This window comes from Molothrus aeneus, chromosome 10 (assembly GCF_037042795.1).
Source record: "Molothrus aeneus isolate 106 chromosome 10, BPBGC_Maene_1.0, whole genome shotgun sequence".
Classification (NCBI taxonomy): Eukaryota; Metazoa; Chordata; class Aves; order Passeriformes; family Icteridae; genus Molothrus; species Molothrus aeneus.
In genome coordinates this window covers 22,377,098-22,391,407 of record NC_089655.1, presented here as the reverse complement: position 1 = coordinate 22,391,407, position 14,310 = coordinate 22,377,098, and the positions used below count along the sequence as shown (strand labels likewise).

The following is a 14,310-nucleotide window of genomic DNA, read 5'->3' as shown; positions in this document are numbered from 1 at the left end:
CACAAACCCTCAGCATGTGAAAGATCAGTAACTACATTCTAGTTTATTGACTGCAGTCAGGTTTTATTATGCCTCAAATAATTAAATACTGCAACCATGACATTAAAAATACAGGCCAATTTACCAAAATAATTGTATTCTGAAGATTATGTACATATTATACATTTTACAGTCTCATGTAAACTTTTTTTTTTTATACATAAGGTAAATCTGATTTATGGTAACTAGAAAACCCAAAATACTCACTGACAAAAATCTTCCTATGAAACATAAGCACTGGATCTTGGGACAATTAGGAAAATTGCAATGAATGGAAACCAACTATAAAACATAATATAATCAAGTTAGTAGAAAAATGAATTAAATTACATTCATATAAAAATTGAACTGAAAACATTGCTATGCATCATTATTAAAAAAAAAAAAAAACAAAAAAAACACCAAAGGGAAAAACCCCCACTCCCTCTCTTTATATATTAACACAGCCTTTGATGGGGAGCTCCCCTGTGCCTCATTTCCAGCAATGGGGCATAGCCTGGGAAATCCAGATTCCCATTCTCCTTTAACATATATTAAATAACTAGTGTCTGTACCAATACAAATATTGTATAATTCATGCACTGGGATTATGTTCAGGGTAGCCCACACCAAGGCACAATTTTTGTGTCATTTCCCCCCCCTCCCCTCCCCAGGTTTCAGCATGCAGTGCTGGAGATGTTTGCTAAACAACTTCTGTGGGCTTTGGCTCGAGTCTGAGGCTCACCCTGGGGCACACAGAAATCCTTCCAGCAGATTCTTGTAAATAAATAAGGAAAAAGAAGGTAAAGGCCTTAAGTTCAGCATCTTGCACCAACTGTGTCAGCTCAGCTACCACACCCTCCAGGAAACATGGCACTGAGGCAACATCATTCTGGTTCTGGCCAAATATTTTATATATTAACAAGGACAAGGAGATTGCTGCTGCTGTAAATCTTCATCCCTGTGACAGCTGTAGTGTTTTGATTTGGCATAATGGAGCTCCAAGTCTAAATTGGTTTTCAGCTCCCAGCTCCTCTCAGCACAGCCCCATTTGCATGAGCAGCCAGGTACTGCCTGTAATTGAAGTACCTGGGAATGCTCATTAAAATAAATGCATAATTGAACCGTATCTAAACAGCTGCCAAAATTAACAGCTGGCAACTTGGCTGCATTCTGAAGGCTTGTAAAATTTGCATATTTTATAACTGCTCTGCACCTAGAAAAGGCCTGGTCCTGCAAAGGGCACGGCCTGTGCTTGGCTTTGTGAGGTTACAAGGAATTTGCAGCCCTTGGTCAAAATAAATCCATGGAAGACAACGAGCTGGAGTGACTGAAGTCACCTGGATTTAGGCACTAGGAATGTTCCTTCAGTGGTGAGTGCACCTGACAAGACACCAAACATTCTGTCAGGCCTGGACAAGGTGAAAGTGTATCCAAAATGGCCTCTATAAACCGTGCCCAGAGTTACAAAAAATCCAACCTAGAGGATGTCTGGTTATGTACAGCCTGGATAGAAAAGAAATCCTAATCTAGAGTATCAAAATACTGTATTCATATAAACAAAGGACAGCACCTAATAGAAAAGTAAAAAGTGGAAAACACAAGTTTTTCTTTTTTTTTTTTTTTTGAAATTAAATACCCTAAAAAAAGTTGGTTAAAAAAAACAAAACCACAACAGGAATTTGTGTACTGGAAAAAGAAAAATGAAGGGAGAAACTACATCTCCCCTCGTCTGCGAGTTTTTGCTGCAACAGCTCTGCCTTCCTCCTCCTCCTCTTCCTCCTCATAATTTTCTTCATGAATTGCTTTCTGGTTGTTGTCTTCTTGCATTTCTTGCTCTTGGTCTGTCCCTCTGTCATTCTTTTCGTCTGCCTGATGGGGGAAAACAAAACAAAACAAACTTACTCCAGATTCAGTGCCAGTTTCCTTATGGCTTATTTTAGGGCAGTGAAATGATTTTCAGCTGGAGCTGTGAAAGCTGATGGGCAGAAGTAGAAAAAAAATTTTTTTCCAAAGCCTGCAGGGAGGAAGAATTGACACAGAGATGGAAGGGTAAGGAAAAGGAAGTTGGGACAGCATGAAATGTTCAGCTCTGTGGCCCAAAGCAAGCTAGAACAATTATGATGTCACATCCCTGAGCCATGAGCAGTGTGGTCAGGGTTTGATCTGTCCCTGAGCCCTTGCACAGAACTCACAGTTTCCTCATTTTCCCCATAGGGCTCCTCAGCATTGTGCTCCAGCTCTCGCTTCTTCTCTTCAGTCAGATCCTCCTGCACCTGCAAAGTACAAGAGATGTTCTGTGTGGTTTAATTGCCTTTCAAAGAGTGCCCTGTGCCACAACTGGGCACATGCTCACATATTTTTACAGAATATTTTTGCAGAATGGTATTATGTGATATTTTTACAGAATGAAGATTCTACAGAAGGGAGAAGAGAGCAGGGAGAGGTTAAAGGAAGATAAAAAGAACCATAACCACCCAACAGTCAGGAAACTCACTTCCTCTGAGAGCATCTAACTTTTAAATACAATTCTCACAGACAATCTCCTCCTTGGAGAGAGCAAGTCATGCTGAATGTCTCCCTGATGTTCAGCTTTTGGATCTCTCATTCCCCTCTGTTCTGCCAGCACTCTCCCTCCATTCCATGCCCCACTTCCCATGTTAGGTGCAAATTTGAAAGAGGAATGTTTTGGAGTGAACTTGATTTCCTTTTGGGAAGTGCTGCTGTGCTTGTCTGCCCCAAACAGTGTCCTGTGAGCTGGGTCAGAGGCATCCATCACACCAGGGTCACTTTGGGAAAGATCTGAACAGCAATGGATAATATTTGAGTCCACCCACTAAAGGAACTGATCCCCACTGCAGCATCTCTTTTCTCTTAATTGCTCACTCAATCACTGCTGCCTCTTCCCTGCTCCCACTCAGCACAGTGGGCACATCCTTTCTGAGATGTGTATAAATGGCTCCTGGAAGCCAAAGAGCAGCTCTGCCCAGCTCCCAGTGGCCTGCTTGGATGTGAGCAGCAGCATTTTGCCAAGTGCATCCCAGCTAATCCAAAGGGCTCCCCATGAGGGAGTGACAGCAGCCAATGCCAGGGCTTTGTTTGAAAGGGGTTTTGTGGGAAGCAGAAACAGGAATTCATCAGGTACTGCTGAGGGGTGGCTCAGGGTGGTGCCTGCATGGTATGAAGGGGAAAGTCCCTTCCCTCCCTCTCTGCTCCAGCTCCATGTGCTGTCAGCTTCCTGAGCAGCTCCAGGAACTGCAGCTTGGATTGCTCAGGAGGAGCACAGATAAATCAAAGTCACAGCTACAGAGTAAGTAAGTGGCCAAGGAAGCAGTTTGCTCAGAACTGCACTGTGTGATTAGAGATTAATGAGGTTTTCTGTGACCTTGAGGTTTCCAGGAAATTTTACTTGTGTTGTGAAAGGCTTAATCTTTTCAATTATTGCACAATTAATGCTGTGTGGCATGGAAGACTAATGGATTACAGCACAGGAGCCTGAGTAACCCAGAGTGTATCCAGAAGGAGACAGCAGAGTAATGGCAAAGACTTCCCGGGTTTGCTAAAGTCAGACAAAGGGATTTGGGTTCATCCTGCAGTTCCAAAAGACACCAAAGAGTGTTAATGGAGCTGTGCTCTGGTGCCTGAGCCTCCACCTGCCCTGGGTCTGTGTTCTTACCTCCTCTTCTCCCTCTTCCTGGTATTGTTCATCCACATTATCCTCCTGCTGGTCAGGATTTCCTGCCATCTGCACAAAGATCACATAAAAATTCAGATCTATGAGCTTGCCTAATAACCAGAGGGCTGAAGATTAAAGCTTCTTGTTCTGGAACTAAAGCTCTCTGTAAAGCTGAAGTAACAATTGTGGCAGGAGAAGTTTTAGTGCATTCATTAGCAGCAGTGAGAGCCCAGCTCTGTGATTTAAAGTTGCCCTCAATTAAAAATTGCAGGAGGAATATAAGAAAAATCACTTCACAGAATAAAGCAAGACTTTCCATACTAAGCAGGAACACAATGGAATATTCACCCCACTGAAGACCAATGCCATAAAAATTCAGACTCTCTGTGCCTGGAGGAGCTTACAGCTCCAACACAGTTGAAATGTGCAGCTTTAGCCTCGTGAAGGAGCCCCAGAGGTGCCTCTTTTGCCTTTACCCACCACCAAGTGCTCCTCCATTCCTGGATGTCCTTGTTTCTGACCCGTTTCCTTGTGCTTCTCATTCTCCTCAGGCAGGTTTTCTTCTCTCTCTTGCTCAGCTTCTTCAAATTCATCTTCTCCCTGATTATTGGGGTCATCAGCGGGATTCACATCTTCCATGGCTGCCTTCTGTAATTTATAGGAGGAAGTGTTAAATACTTTTAGCCCATGGTTCAGCTGCATTTCCCTTGAAGGAACAGCAGCATGGGCTGCCAGAGCCAGCTCCATCCCCACGGGCAGCAGCTGGAACCTCTGCAGGCTCACTGAGCTACCTCAGCACGAGCAGGGACAGAGGTGCAGGCTGCTGAAACCCACAGAATCTGAGCACTCCTGTCCCAGAGCTGCTGCACAGCCCATGTTTACTGACCAGCTGACAGTGCCTGATAAGGCCATGGGAACAAAGATAAGAGCTGAGTGCTCACAGCTCCACAGAGCTGATGGCATCATTCACTATCAGCCTGTCCTGCTCTGTTGACCTTGGCTATGTCTACAAGAAAACAAAACACTTTTCACCTTTGCCAGGCAGAAAAGGAGCATTTTCTGCTTATCATTCAATAAAAGCAGTTTTTTTATCTTTACAGAAAACAAGTTAAAGATCCCTTAGAAATATTCACTGTACTTAAATTTGCTGAATGGGAGGGGAGTAAGGAAGGTGCACTTGATGTTGACAGCTCCAGGTAAGCTGGAGCTTGGGGGAAGGCCCAGGGTGATTCTCCTGCCCCAGATCTCTGTGCAGTTGGTATCAGGGCTCAGTTCAGTGCTGACCTACATCCTCTTTCAGGACCTCACACCTCTGTACTGACTCCAGCTGGATACAGAGCCTCTTGAGCTGGCCTTTAATTAATGACAGCATGAAAAATCCCATCCCCTCTCATTTTGCCTGGGCACTGCTGGTATTTTTTGAAGCCAAATGTACCTGTTCAAGTCCCAGCAAAGACCAAATCCTTTATTCCACTGAAAGCACAGATCAAAGGAATGTGGAAATAAACACCTTGCTTCCCACAAGGGAGCTGTTTCCTTTTATTTCTTCCCAAATGAGTAAGGACACCTTTAAATAGATTTTAGATGCTGTTTTCAACTGTCAAGCCTGTCTTCCTAGCAGACCTCTGCTTATCTCATTTCTATAAGGTGCAATTATGTCAGACGAGACCTGTGGGTTCTCACTTCAGTAACACTGCAGCCCTCAGCATCTTAATTCATACTTACTGATTCATCAGCCTGCTGATTTTCAGCCTGATGTTCTGCTTCTTGCTGTTCATTTGCATTATTCTGATCATCATCTTCACCTTCATCCTGGTGCTGGTTGTCGTGTTCATAAGCTGAGGAATTTTTTAGGTGATTATTGTTTTACAGCAGTTTTTAGTTATCCTTTTAGGTGTCTCCTACAGACAAGGCTCCACATGTGTTTTTAGCAGTGGAAAACCTCTACATAAACAGATAATGCTCACAAAATTGGTTTACTCCTTATAGGAAACAGAAATTAAAGGATCAGGCCAGGCTGGATGGGGCATTAACAGCCTGGGCTAGTGGAAGGCGTCCCTGTCCATGGCAGGGGTGTGGAATGAGAGCCTTCCAAGCCAAACAATTCCATGATTCTGTAATTTAAAGAGCTCAAACAAACCCACAGGCAGAGCCAGGAGCATAACCAAATCCACAGAGCCTGGCAATAACAGCTCAGTCAAAAGGACACTTTTCCTTTCAGGAATGTGGATATCATCTTTAGTAATTCCTCTATTTCACTCAATCAGTTCAGCCATGGTTATTTGAGCTTCTGGTTTTAAATTGCAAGTTTATGTTTCACTTGAATCCAATCTGGATATGAAATGAATATTAAAGTCTCCCATGCAAGGCAGTACACAGGGAGCCTGTGAGCATGGCAGGGACACAAATTCTCTCTTACCTCCTTCCTCTTCCTGAATACCTTGCTCTTCCTCCCCTTGTACAATGTCCTGGTCCATGTTATCATAATGAGCCTGTTGGCTGAGAACATGAAAAGCCAAGCATCATTTCAGTTTCAAAAGTGTGTTTTCTGCTTTAATAAACAAACCCCCCACCTGCAGCTCTGCCTCTCTCAGCAGCTGCCAGAGCAGGCCCCAGTTTCATGCTCTATTATCTGATATTTTCTCACATCACCTTTCCTGAAAAATGCTTGATAGAACAGAGACTTTCTTGTGCTGCCACCCTGACTTTGTGTTGTGTGTCTCTGTATGTGGAGCCTGCAGTCCTGAAGGATATGGGTCAGGCAAAGAGCAAAGTCAGGACTCTGAATTTTAGGGAACAAAGCTCCAGCTCTTCAAGGAATGAGCCAAGAGAACCCCCTGGAAATCTGCCCTCAGGAACAAGGGCCCAGAACAAAGCTGACAACACAAACCCGGAGCACAACAAGCTCAAGAGGGAGAGTTGCACCTGAGGCGGTTTTTGAAGAGTTTCTCCCCTTGCTCTGCCTGTCTCTGCAGCTGGAGCTCTCTCTCCTGGAGCTGCTGCTGCCTCAGGAGCTGCCCCCTCAGCCTCTGCTGCTGCAGGGACTCCTGCTGCTGCCTCAGCTGCTTGGCCTCCTCTGCTCTCTGGGCTCCAAGGTGCTGCTGCTCCAGCTGCTGCTCGTAAGCGGCTTTCTGCCTCTTTGTTGGTGTTACCTGCCACAGAAACGTGTTAGTCACACATTCATCATCCTCTCAGTGATCAGAAACAAGCAAGGAGAAAGCTGTCCAGAGGGAAAAACAAGCTCCATGCAAGGACAGCAAAGTTATTTTTAAGTTTTTGTGTCCCTCCTTGAAGTTAAAACATTTCTTGGAACACAGACTGGAAGTGTTGGAGTGTTTGTGGAGTATGCAGGGAAGAAAGAGGAGATTGTGGGCTAAGGAGAGCCATGCTTTTCCTGTAAATAATAATAAAACCTCCCAACATATTACACAGTAAAAGGAGGTTTTGCTGACTGATAAGACAGCAAAAGTTTCCATTGATTTAAGGGGTAATCTCAAGGGGAGCTGCTTTTAGCCTTAAGTGAGACACTGCACATCTTTTTATACTCAGCAATAACTGAGACTAACTCCAGCTTCACAGCTTAACCCACTGCTGCTGTTGTGACCCTCTGCACCTCTTCAGCACCAGCTCCTCATTACAGCAGAGTGACACAATTAATCTGCCAGGAGAGAAAGTGTTTACAAAGCCTACAGTGAGACCAGTGAAATGCATTTTCCACTGCAGATCCAATCTAGGATGCAAATCCAGGTTTTATTTGCTGGTTTTATTTAGAGCTGCACACTGACTTCCCCTGGCTATTTTAGTCATGTTTGTCTGGCAGTTAAAATTCCCTGTCAAACAACAGTGAGCACTGAGCTGGCAGTGTGTTTGCAGAAGGCAGGTACCTCTGACAAGGAAACACTCTGCAATTTGCTGAGATGCATCAAGTTACCAAAGCAGAGCAGTTCTCCATCCCAGCCTCCCTCTCACTTGCTGAGTTCTCCATCAGCTACCATGGGCCTCAGGTTTAAAGTGGGAGACAGGATTCAGTCTGCTGCTCTTTTTTTTTTTTCTTTTTTATTTTCCATCTGCTGCTTTTGATCAGCAGAATTAATGTTCATTAAGGTCTGGCCAGCACTGCAGTACAAGTGTGCTCAAGTTGAGCCTGAATCCTATTGCATCCAAGTGCTTTGAATCCCAAATTTTCTATAAACATGACAGTAATTTTATCTAAAAACCAGCGAGTGCTCTGAATCCCAAACTCTCTATAAAAACTTTATTTTTTCCTAGAAATAGGTGACTGCAATACAAGGCCAGCAGTGAAAAGAGAAGCCTCCATTTAAACAGCAGATTTAATCAATTAGAAAAGAGCTCCCCACCTCTGAGTGCAGGTGATCACCCAACATGTTGGTTTCCTCCTCCTTTTGCTCCTGCTTTTTCCATTCGTGCTCTTCTGGGGCTTGGTCCTGCTCCTCCTCCAGGTGCTCAGGCTGCCCTGCCTGCTCCATTTCTTCCTCCTCAAGCTCCTTTTTGCGTTCCTCTTCCATCTGCTCTGCCCGTTGCTCCTCATCCTCTCCAGCCTCCTGCTGCTCCTGGATGTTCAGCTCCTTGGCATTCTCGGGAGCCCCTCCCTGCACGTGGAAAGGCTCAGCCCTGTCCTGCTCCTGGCTCTTTATTTCTTCTGCCTCCCTTGGCTTCTCATTCTGCAAAACAGACACAGGATTATGTGTGTACAACACATTTATGGATTTCAGTTTCAAGAGAGCCAAGGACAGGCTTGGATCCTTTATGCCAGCCCAGAGCTGTTGTCAGGAGGGCCAAATGCCTGCTTTGGAACGAGCTCCTCCTGCCAGATGGGGTCATTACCTGGTTTGTGGCTGTACAGCTACACAAGGTGTTGCACAGTTCCACCACAGAGTAAGTTAAGCCTCATTTTAGTTGAAAAATGAAAAACTCTTACAATTCTACAAAGCCAGCTTTGTGTTTTAGAGACACAGTTTACTGCTGGCTTTGGCAGAACTGGGTTCACGGCTGGACTCTTAAAGCTCTTTTCCAAACTAAATGATTCCAAGATTTTTATTTCATGTAGAAATTCTTGTAAAACAAAATCACAACTGTTTTTTCTTAACTTCTACATTTACTTCAACATTTACTTCTATATTGCACGTTTTCTGCTTGAACCTTGGTGTGCCAATTTTAAATTCACCAATGTGCCACTGAAACCTTATAAAATAAAAATTTATTCAAAACTTCTAAAAGCTTTCTGTAACACTTGAGACAGCTAAAATTTTAGAATTCTTATTTAAAAAATTTAAATTTTGACTTGTAAAACAAAATCAGAACTGGTTTTTCTTAACTTCTTCCTTTACTTCTGCATTTACTTCTAGATTACACGTTTTCTGCTTGAGCCTTGGTGTACCAATTTTAAATACACTGACTTCAATGTGCCATTGGAACCTTTTAAAATAAAAAAATTACTCAGAACTTCTAAAAGCTTTCTGTAACACTTGAGATAACTAAAATATTAGATTCCTTATTGAAAAAATGCAAGTTTTGAGCAACTTCTTAAAACAGCTGGTGTAAATACACTTCAAACTGGAGACCAGTCACGTGAGCAAAGACCATCACGAATGGATTTCCTTAGCGCTCAACAATTAAACTGCTCCTCCCCGCCTCCCTCCAGCAGTGACAGGGGTGCACAGTCAAACACACTCTCCTGAGGGACACTGAGCACCTTGTGCTGGGTCAGAAGCCCTGCTGGGCTCTCTGGAGCCCCTCACCTGCTGCTGCTCAGCCCCGGCTGCGGGGGGCTCCGGGGGGCGGCTCTGGGGGGACGGGCCCCGCACCTCGGGCTGCTGCTCCTTCCCTCCTTCCTCCTTCTCCGCATCTTGGAAACTTGGGATTTTTTTGAGTGTGTCCTTCAGCTGTTTGTACTCCTCCACCTGAGTCTAAAGCCAACATGTTAATTAGAGTGTGTCCAAATTAATTCCTTAATCAAATGTAGTCACCTTGAAGTTGCTGGTAGGGCATGTGGTAGAAAGCTTGATATTCCAGGGACGGGAGCTTTTAAAATATATTTTTTCCTCCAAACATTAGATGACACTGATCCATCAGGATCTTTTCAAAGTGCACATGCATACCAAAGGGTATTAAAAACATCTCTGTGGGACAAAGAAGAGGAGTTGTTTTATTCATGCCAAGCAGGAGAAGTGTCAGAAGGGGATGATGAAGCTTTCCTGGCAGACTAAAGTGAAGGAAGTCAAAAGCACCACAACTTCTCCTTTGCTGGTGGAAAGAAGTGCAGCTCTTTCAGAAACAGAAGTTTTAAAGTACATCTACATGTCATGAAAATGCCAAGTGCTCAACATTTAGACAGGTGTTAGACAAGACAACAGCCAACATACAGAACTGAGGCAAAGAAAATCACAGTGGTGAAGAGCAAGGGAAAAGCAGAAGGGAAAAAAAGAAAAGAAATAGAAGGAAAATGTAAATTTCTACAGGCTTCCTGAAATGCAACAGTAAAATGTTGGAATTTTATTTGCTGTTTAACTTTGGACAGGACCAGGAAGCTTAAATGAAAATCCAGCAAGGTTGGTACCCCAATCCCTGGTTCTGCAGTAAGAAGATTTCCACTTGAAGAGGATTTTTTGGGGTGGGCAGGGTGTATAAAAGCTGACCAGCTGCACACACAACAGGTGCCACACCAGAGAGTTCCCCTGCTGCTCCATGGGACGTGTGGGTGTGTTTGAGAACCTCCACAGGCCTATGGATACCTAAAACAGAATGGCCTAAAGGGAAAGCAGAGTGCACAGCAGAGTCACTAAACTGAATATTCTGAGTCAATGCCACAGCTTAAAAGGTGCTGATACTGGCAGAAAACAGGGTTTATTAAAATGTATAATTAATCTGCCTGGCTGGCAAAAAGCACTAAGACCAAAACACTTTAAAGATTCAGGTTAGTGCAGTATTGACTACTGGTCTTCAATGTCTAGAATACACCCAGAAATAGAGGGATCATTAATGGAGCTGGGAAAGAATCCCTTGGGGACTTTCTGCAGCTGGTTTGCAGGAGAAACCACACAAAAGTGTGAAATCCCCTCTGTTCTCAAAGCATGTGCAAGGCCCTCCCCTGGAGGGTCCCCACAGGACAAATGTCACAGCCTGGCTGCAGACAGAGAGGCTTTGTGTGACACAGGCTTTTTAATTAAAGAACTGAATCAAAGCCAGGAGAGTGGAGAGCTTCCCTTTGGGCTTGATGAACCTCAAAGCAGCCCCTCCACGTGGCCTTGTGGGATTTCAGATGTTATCAGCACACACCACACAGCAAATGTGGCCAGTGGGAGAAGAGCTCAGAATTAGCTGTGGCCAGTGGGAGAAGAGCTCAGAATTAGCTGTCAGTGTGGGTTAGCACTGCAGCTTATGATTCTTCAGATATTCAGTCTATGAGGGACCTTCCTGATCTTTCCCTGTTTTTACACATATTGACAGGCACAACAAGCAGAACTGGGGAAAAAAAATTCCACGCTTCTAATGCTGCTAACAATTCTGTGGACTGTGAAAACGCCTAAATGAAGGAAATCAGTCAGGAATAAAAATAACTTCACACTGCCTAATTGCCTTTCCCTGTGATCTTTCACCAAAAGTCTTCCTCTGCTCCAACATCACTCCCACTTCCAGATTCCCTGTGGCCTCCACAGCTTGTACTGGCACAGCTGACTGAGCCTGCAACAGTTTGTGCTCCATGGATAGTTCACTTGAAAATGACATTTAAGGAAATTGATGCTGCTGGCTCTTCTAGAAACTAATCCAAGCTGCACCTGGAGTTTTCATACCTGCACACACATCTCCATCTATGTTCTGCTGCTGCTGCACTGATGTGCACTGCCCAGAGCAGCTGGGGTTGCCCCTGGATCCCTGAAGCGCCCAAGGCCAGGATGGACACTGGGGCTTGGGGCACTCTGGGATGGTGGAAGGTGTCACCATGGCAGGGGTGGCACTGGATGAGCTTTTTCCAGCCCACTCTGGAAATCCATGAAAACCTCACAACCTCCCCAGGCAGACACAAGAAGAGATGTGACACCAGCAGCCAGGGCTCAGAGATAAATGTGAAGGTCAGAGTGCAGGCTGCTCAGAGCAGTTCCATCAGAGAGGACAGAGACAGAAAGGCACTGACAGCTCCCAGGGAAGCAGAGACTCTTTTGCCAGGACCACATGCACTGCTGGGCTGGCCCTGCCCTGTCCCATGAGCCCTCTGGGGAGCAGCCCCTCTGTGCCATGCACTCCTGGGTCCCCATGCCAGAGGCACATGCAGCACCCTGCAGCCAGGAGAGGTTTGGAGACAGATTTGGGAAGCTGAGAGCCAGCAGGAGCTGCTTTCCTTCTGACCTGAGCAGCAGCTAGTGCACTCTTGTGGTCTTCCAATGTCACCACAAGCTCGTTGTGCTGGGACAGTAAGTTCTTATGCTGTTGCTACACAAAAAGAAGAACATCACACGTTTCACATAAAGCTCATTCTAAAGATCAGTTAGGGGGGGTTTGAACGAGGAAGATAATTCAATTTATTTTGAAAAGAAAATCCTTAGCTGGAATTTATCACATGGAATGCATATTAAACAGGCAGAGGAAGCAAGCACACCAGGGAAGGCAATTTGGAGGCCAGGATGTGCGTAACTAAAATAAAATTAAAAGTAGGGGTAGATGTTGATGAACATTTAAAAAAAAAACCAGATGGAAAACATTAGTTTTGGCATAGAGTTTTGCCAAAACCCGATTTTTATCTTGTAAAACCAAATCCTGATTTCTATACGAAACACTTTTTATTTTTTTTATGGGCATATGCCTAAAGTGCAGGTGGCCAAAGACAAATCCAGTCCAGCCTATTCCTCTGCTTTTTCCTACAAAACAGAAACTACAACAGCACAGCCTGTTCCAGGCTTGGGAAAACTTGGGAAAATTTTTCCCTCATGATTTTTAAAGTGCTTCTCAGAGCAAGGCCTACCTTGACATCCTGCAGCTGGGTGTGAATGTCTTGGTGAGCTTTTCTCAGCTGCCTGTTCTCCTCCCGTAAGTTATACAGGGATTCTGTGGAAAAGAAATGAGAAGAAATACAGAGTTTAAACCTGGCTGGATTTGTAACACCAGGCTAAGCATTAAAATCAAGATTACAACACAATCTACATAAAATCCCACACGAGTGCTGTAGTAAAAATTAGGCAGAATAACTGTATGGTTTGTTTTTCCCAGCCCTATTAAAACCTTTCCATTTTCAAGCAGAAAATCATAACATTTCGTGAAATTTTCTATCAGTGCACCCAGCCTGCACCTGGAATTCTGCATCACTGCTCCTGCTGGGTGCTGCAGATGGCAAAATTCCCTCTGGAAATCTGAATCCTGGAAAGGCAAAGAGGAAGGCACCCTCCCCTCTTTCCCCACATCACACCTGGTGAGTGAGAGCTTTCTGTCACAGGACCCAGCTATTCCTTTGGAAGGGATGCCCAGATGGCTCCAAAAGCTTCTGGGATCAGGGACAAAGGCTTCTATTCCCACTTTTTACACGATGTTGATGTGGAGCCAACAAACAACTTCTGCCTGCAGTGCAGACAAAGCTGCAAACAGCTCCAGAACCAACCCCTGTGTTAGGGACAGGTGGCAGAGAAGGATCTGATGGACACAGCCCCATCCTTTTGCTCCATGGAGCTGGGTAATGAGGATGGAAGAGGCCTGAAAACTGCCCAGAATCTCCAATAGGAAACTGGACACCAAGAGTAAAAACTGAATTCATCACCCAAGTGCACAGGTGCAACGTGCTCCAGAGGAGATGGCACATACAGGGAAAAAGGAGGTGTAAAATGTAAATAAAGTCACTTCAGAAAGAGGCACAATTACATCTCTGCCAGCAGTGGCAAATATTCTTAGATTGCCTTTCAGTTACAAACAAGAAGAGGCAAACCTTTTTTCCCAGGTTTATACCAGTCTTAGAATTAAAAATTAAAGACTGACTCAACAACCTCTGACACTGGACAGGCTTTTAAGTGCTGGGTTTTTTTGCTATTTCTGTGACCCAGACAGAAACACAGAGCAGATACGAACAGATTTCAGAGAGAGGCCTCAGAAAATCATCAATAAAATGGAACTTTTCAGGAGGCAAAAGACGCACAAACGACCTGTGAGTGAGAACAGAGAAAATGTCTCTCTCACACCACACAAAGCCAAACACCCAATTTAACGTGGGCAGGCAGACACAGGTAAATTTACCCTTCAGCTTGGAGATCTCCTGCTCCTTTTCCTGCTGCAGCTTTAGGTATCTCTCCTTGTGATCACTGAATGTCCTGCTAAACTCCTCTCCCTGTTTTCGGTGATCTTCCTCAAGGTCAGCGTGCTGTTTCTTCAGCTCTTCGTGTTGACTCTGCAAATACCAAGTTGGGACACTGGAACAGCTCTGTATCTGCAGATCTGGCTAATATTGTCTTTGGCAATTTGTTCAGTAAGTGCAGATGAATAGGAGGCATTCATAACAGGAAGGTTATTATTCAAAGCATGCACATTGCAGCTCCTTCCAAACACAAAATGATCTCTGTGATGAGCAGGCTCCTCTTCCAGAGCTGTGTCACCTCACCCCAGAGCTGCACTGTCCCCCT

The 14,310-nt window shown here is 44.6% G+C and overlaps 1 protein-coding gene across 1 annotated transcript in view; it reads right to left on the bottom strand.

Annotated features, from left to right (window-relative positions):
- Positions 1–422: 422 nt before the first annotated feature.
- Positions 423–14,310, bottom strand: part of GOLIM4 (golgi integral membrane protein 4) — a 29,280-nt gene continuing 15,392 nt past the window's right edge. The window contains exons 5-15 of the mRNA XM_066556423.1: positions 13,928–14,078; positions 12,672–12,754; positions 9,454–9,621; positions 8,053–8,376; positions 6,620–6,846; positions 6,114–6,193; positions 5,420–5,532; positions 4,175–4,342; positions 3,695–3,763; positions 2,214–2,294; positions 423–1,890 (exon numbers count right to left, since the gene is read on the bottom strand). Coding sequence (XP_066412520.1) covers positions 1,735–1,890; positions 2,214–2,294; positions 3,695–3,763; positions 4,175–4,342; positions 5,420–5,532; positions 6,114–6,193; positions 6,620–6,846; positions 8,053–8,376; positions 9,454–9,621; positions 12,672–12,754; positions 13,928–14,078 — 1,620 coding nt within the window. The 3' untranslated portion in view covers positions 423–1,734. The remainder of the gene's footprint in view (positions 1,891–2,213; positions 2,295–3,694; positions 3,764–4,174; positions 4,343–5,419; positions 5,533–6,113; positions 6,194–6,619; positions 6,847–8,052; positions 8,377–9,453; positions 9,622–12,671; positions 12,755–13,927; positions 14,079–14,310) is intronic.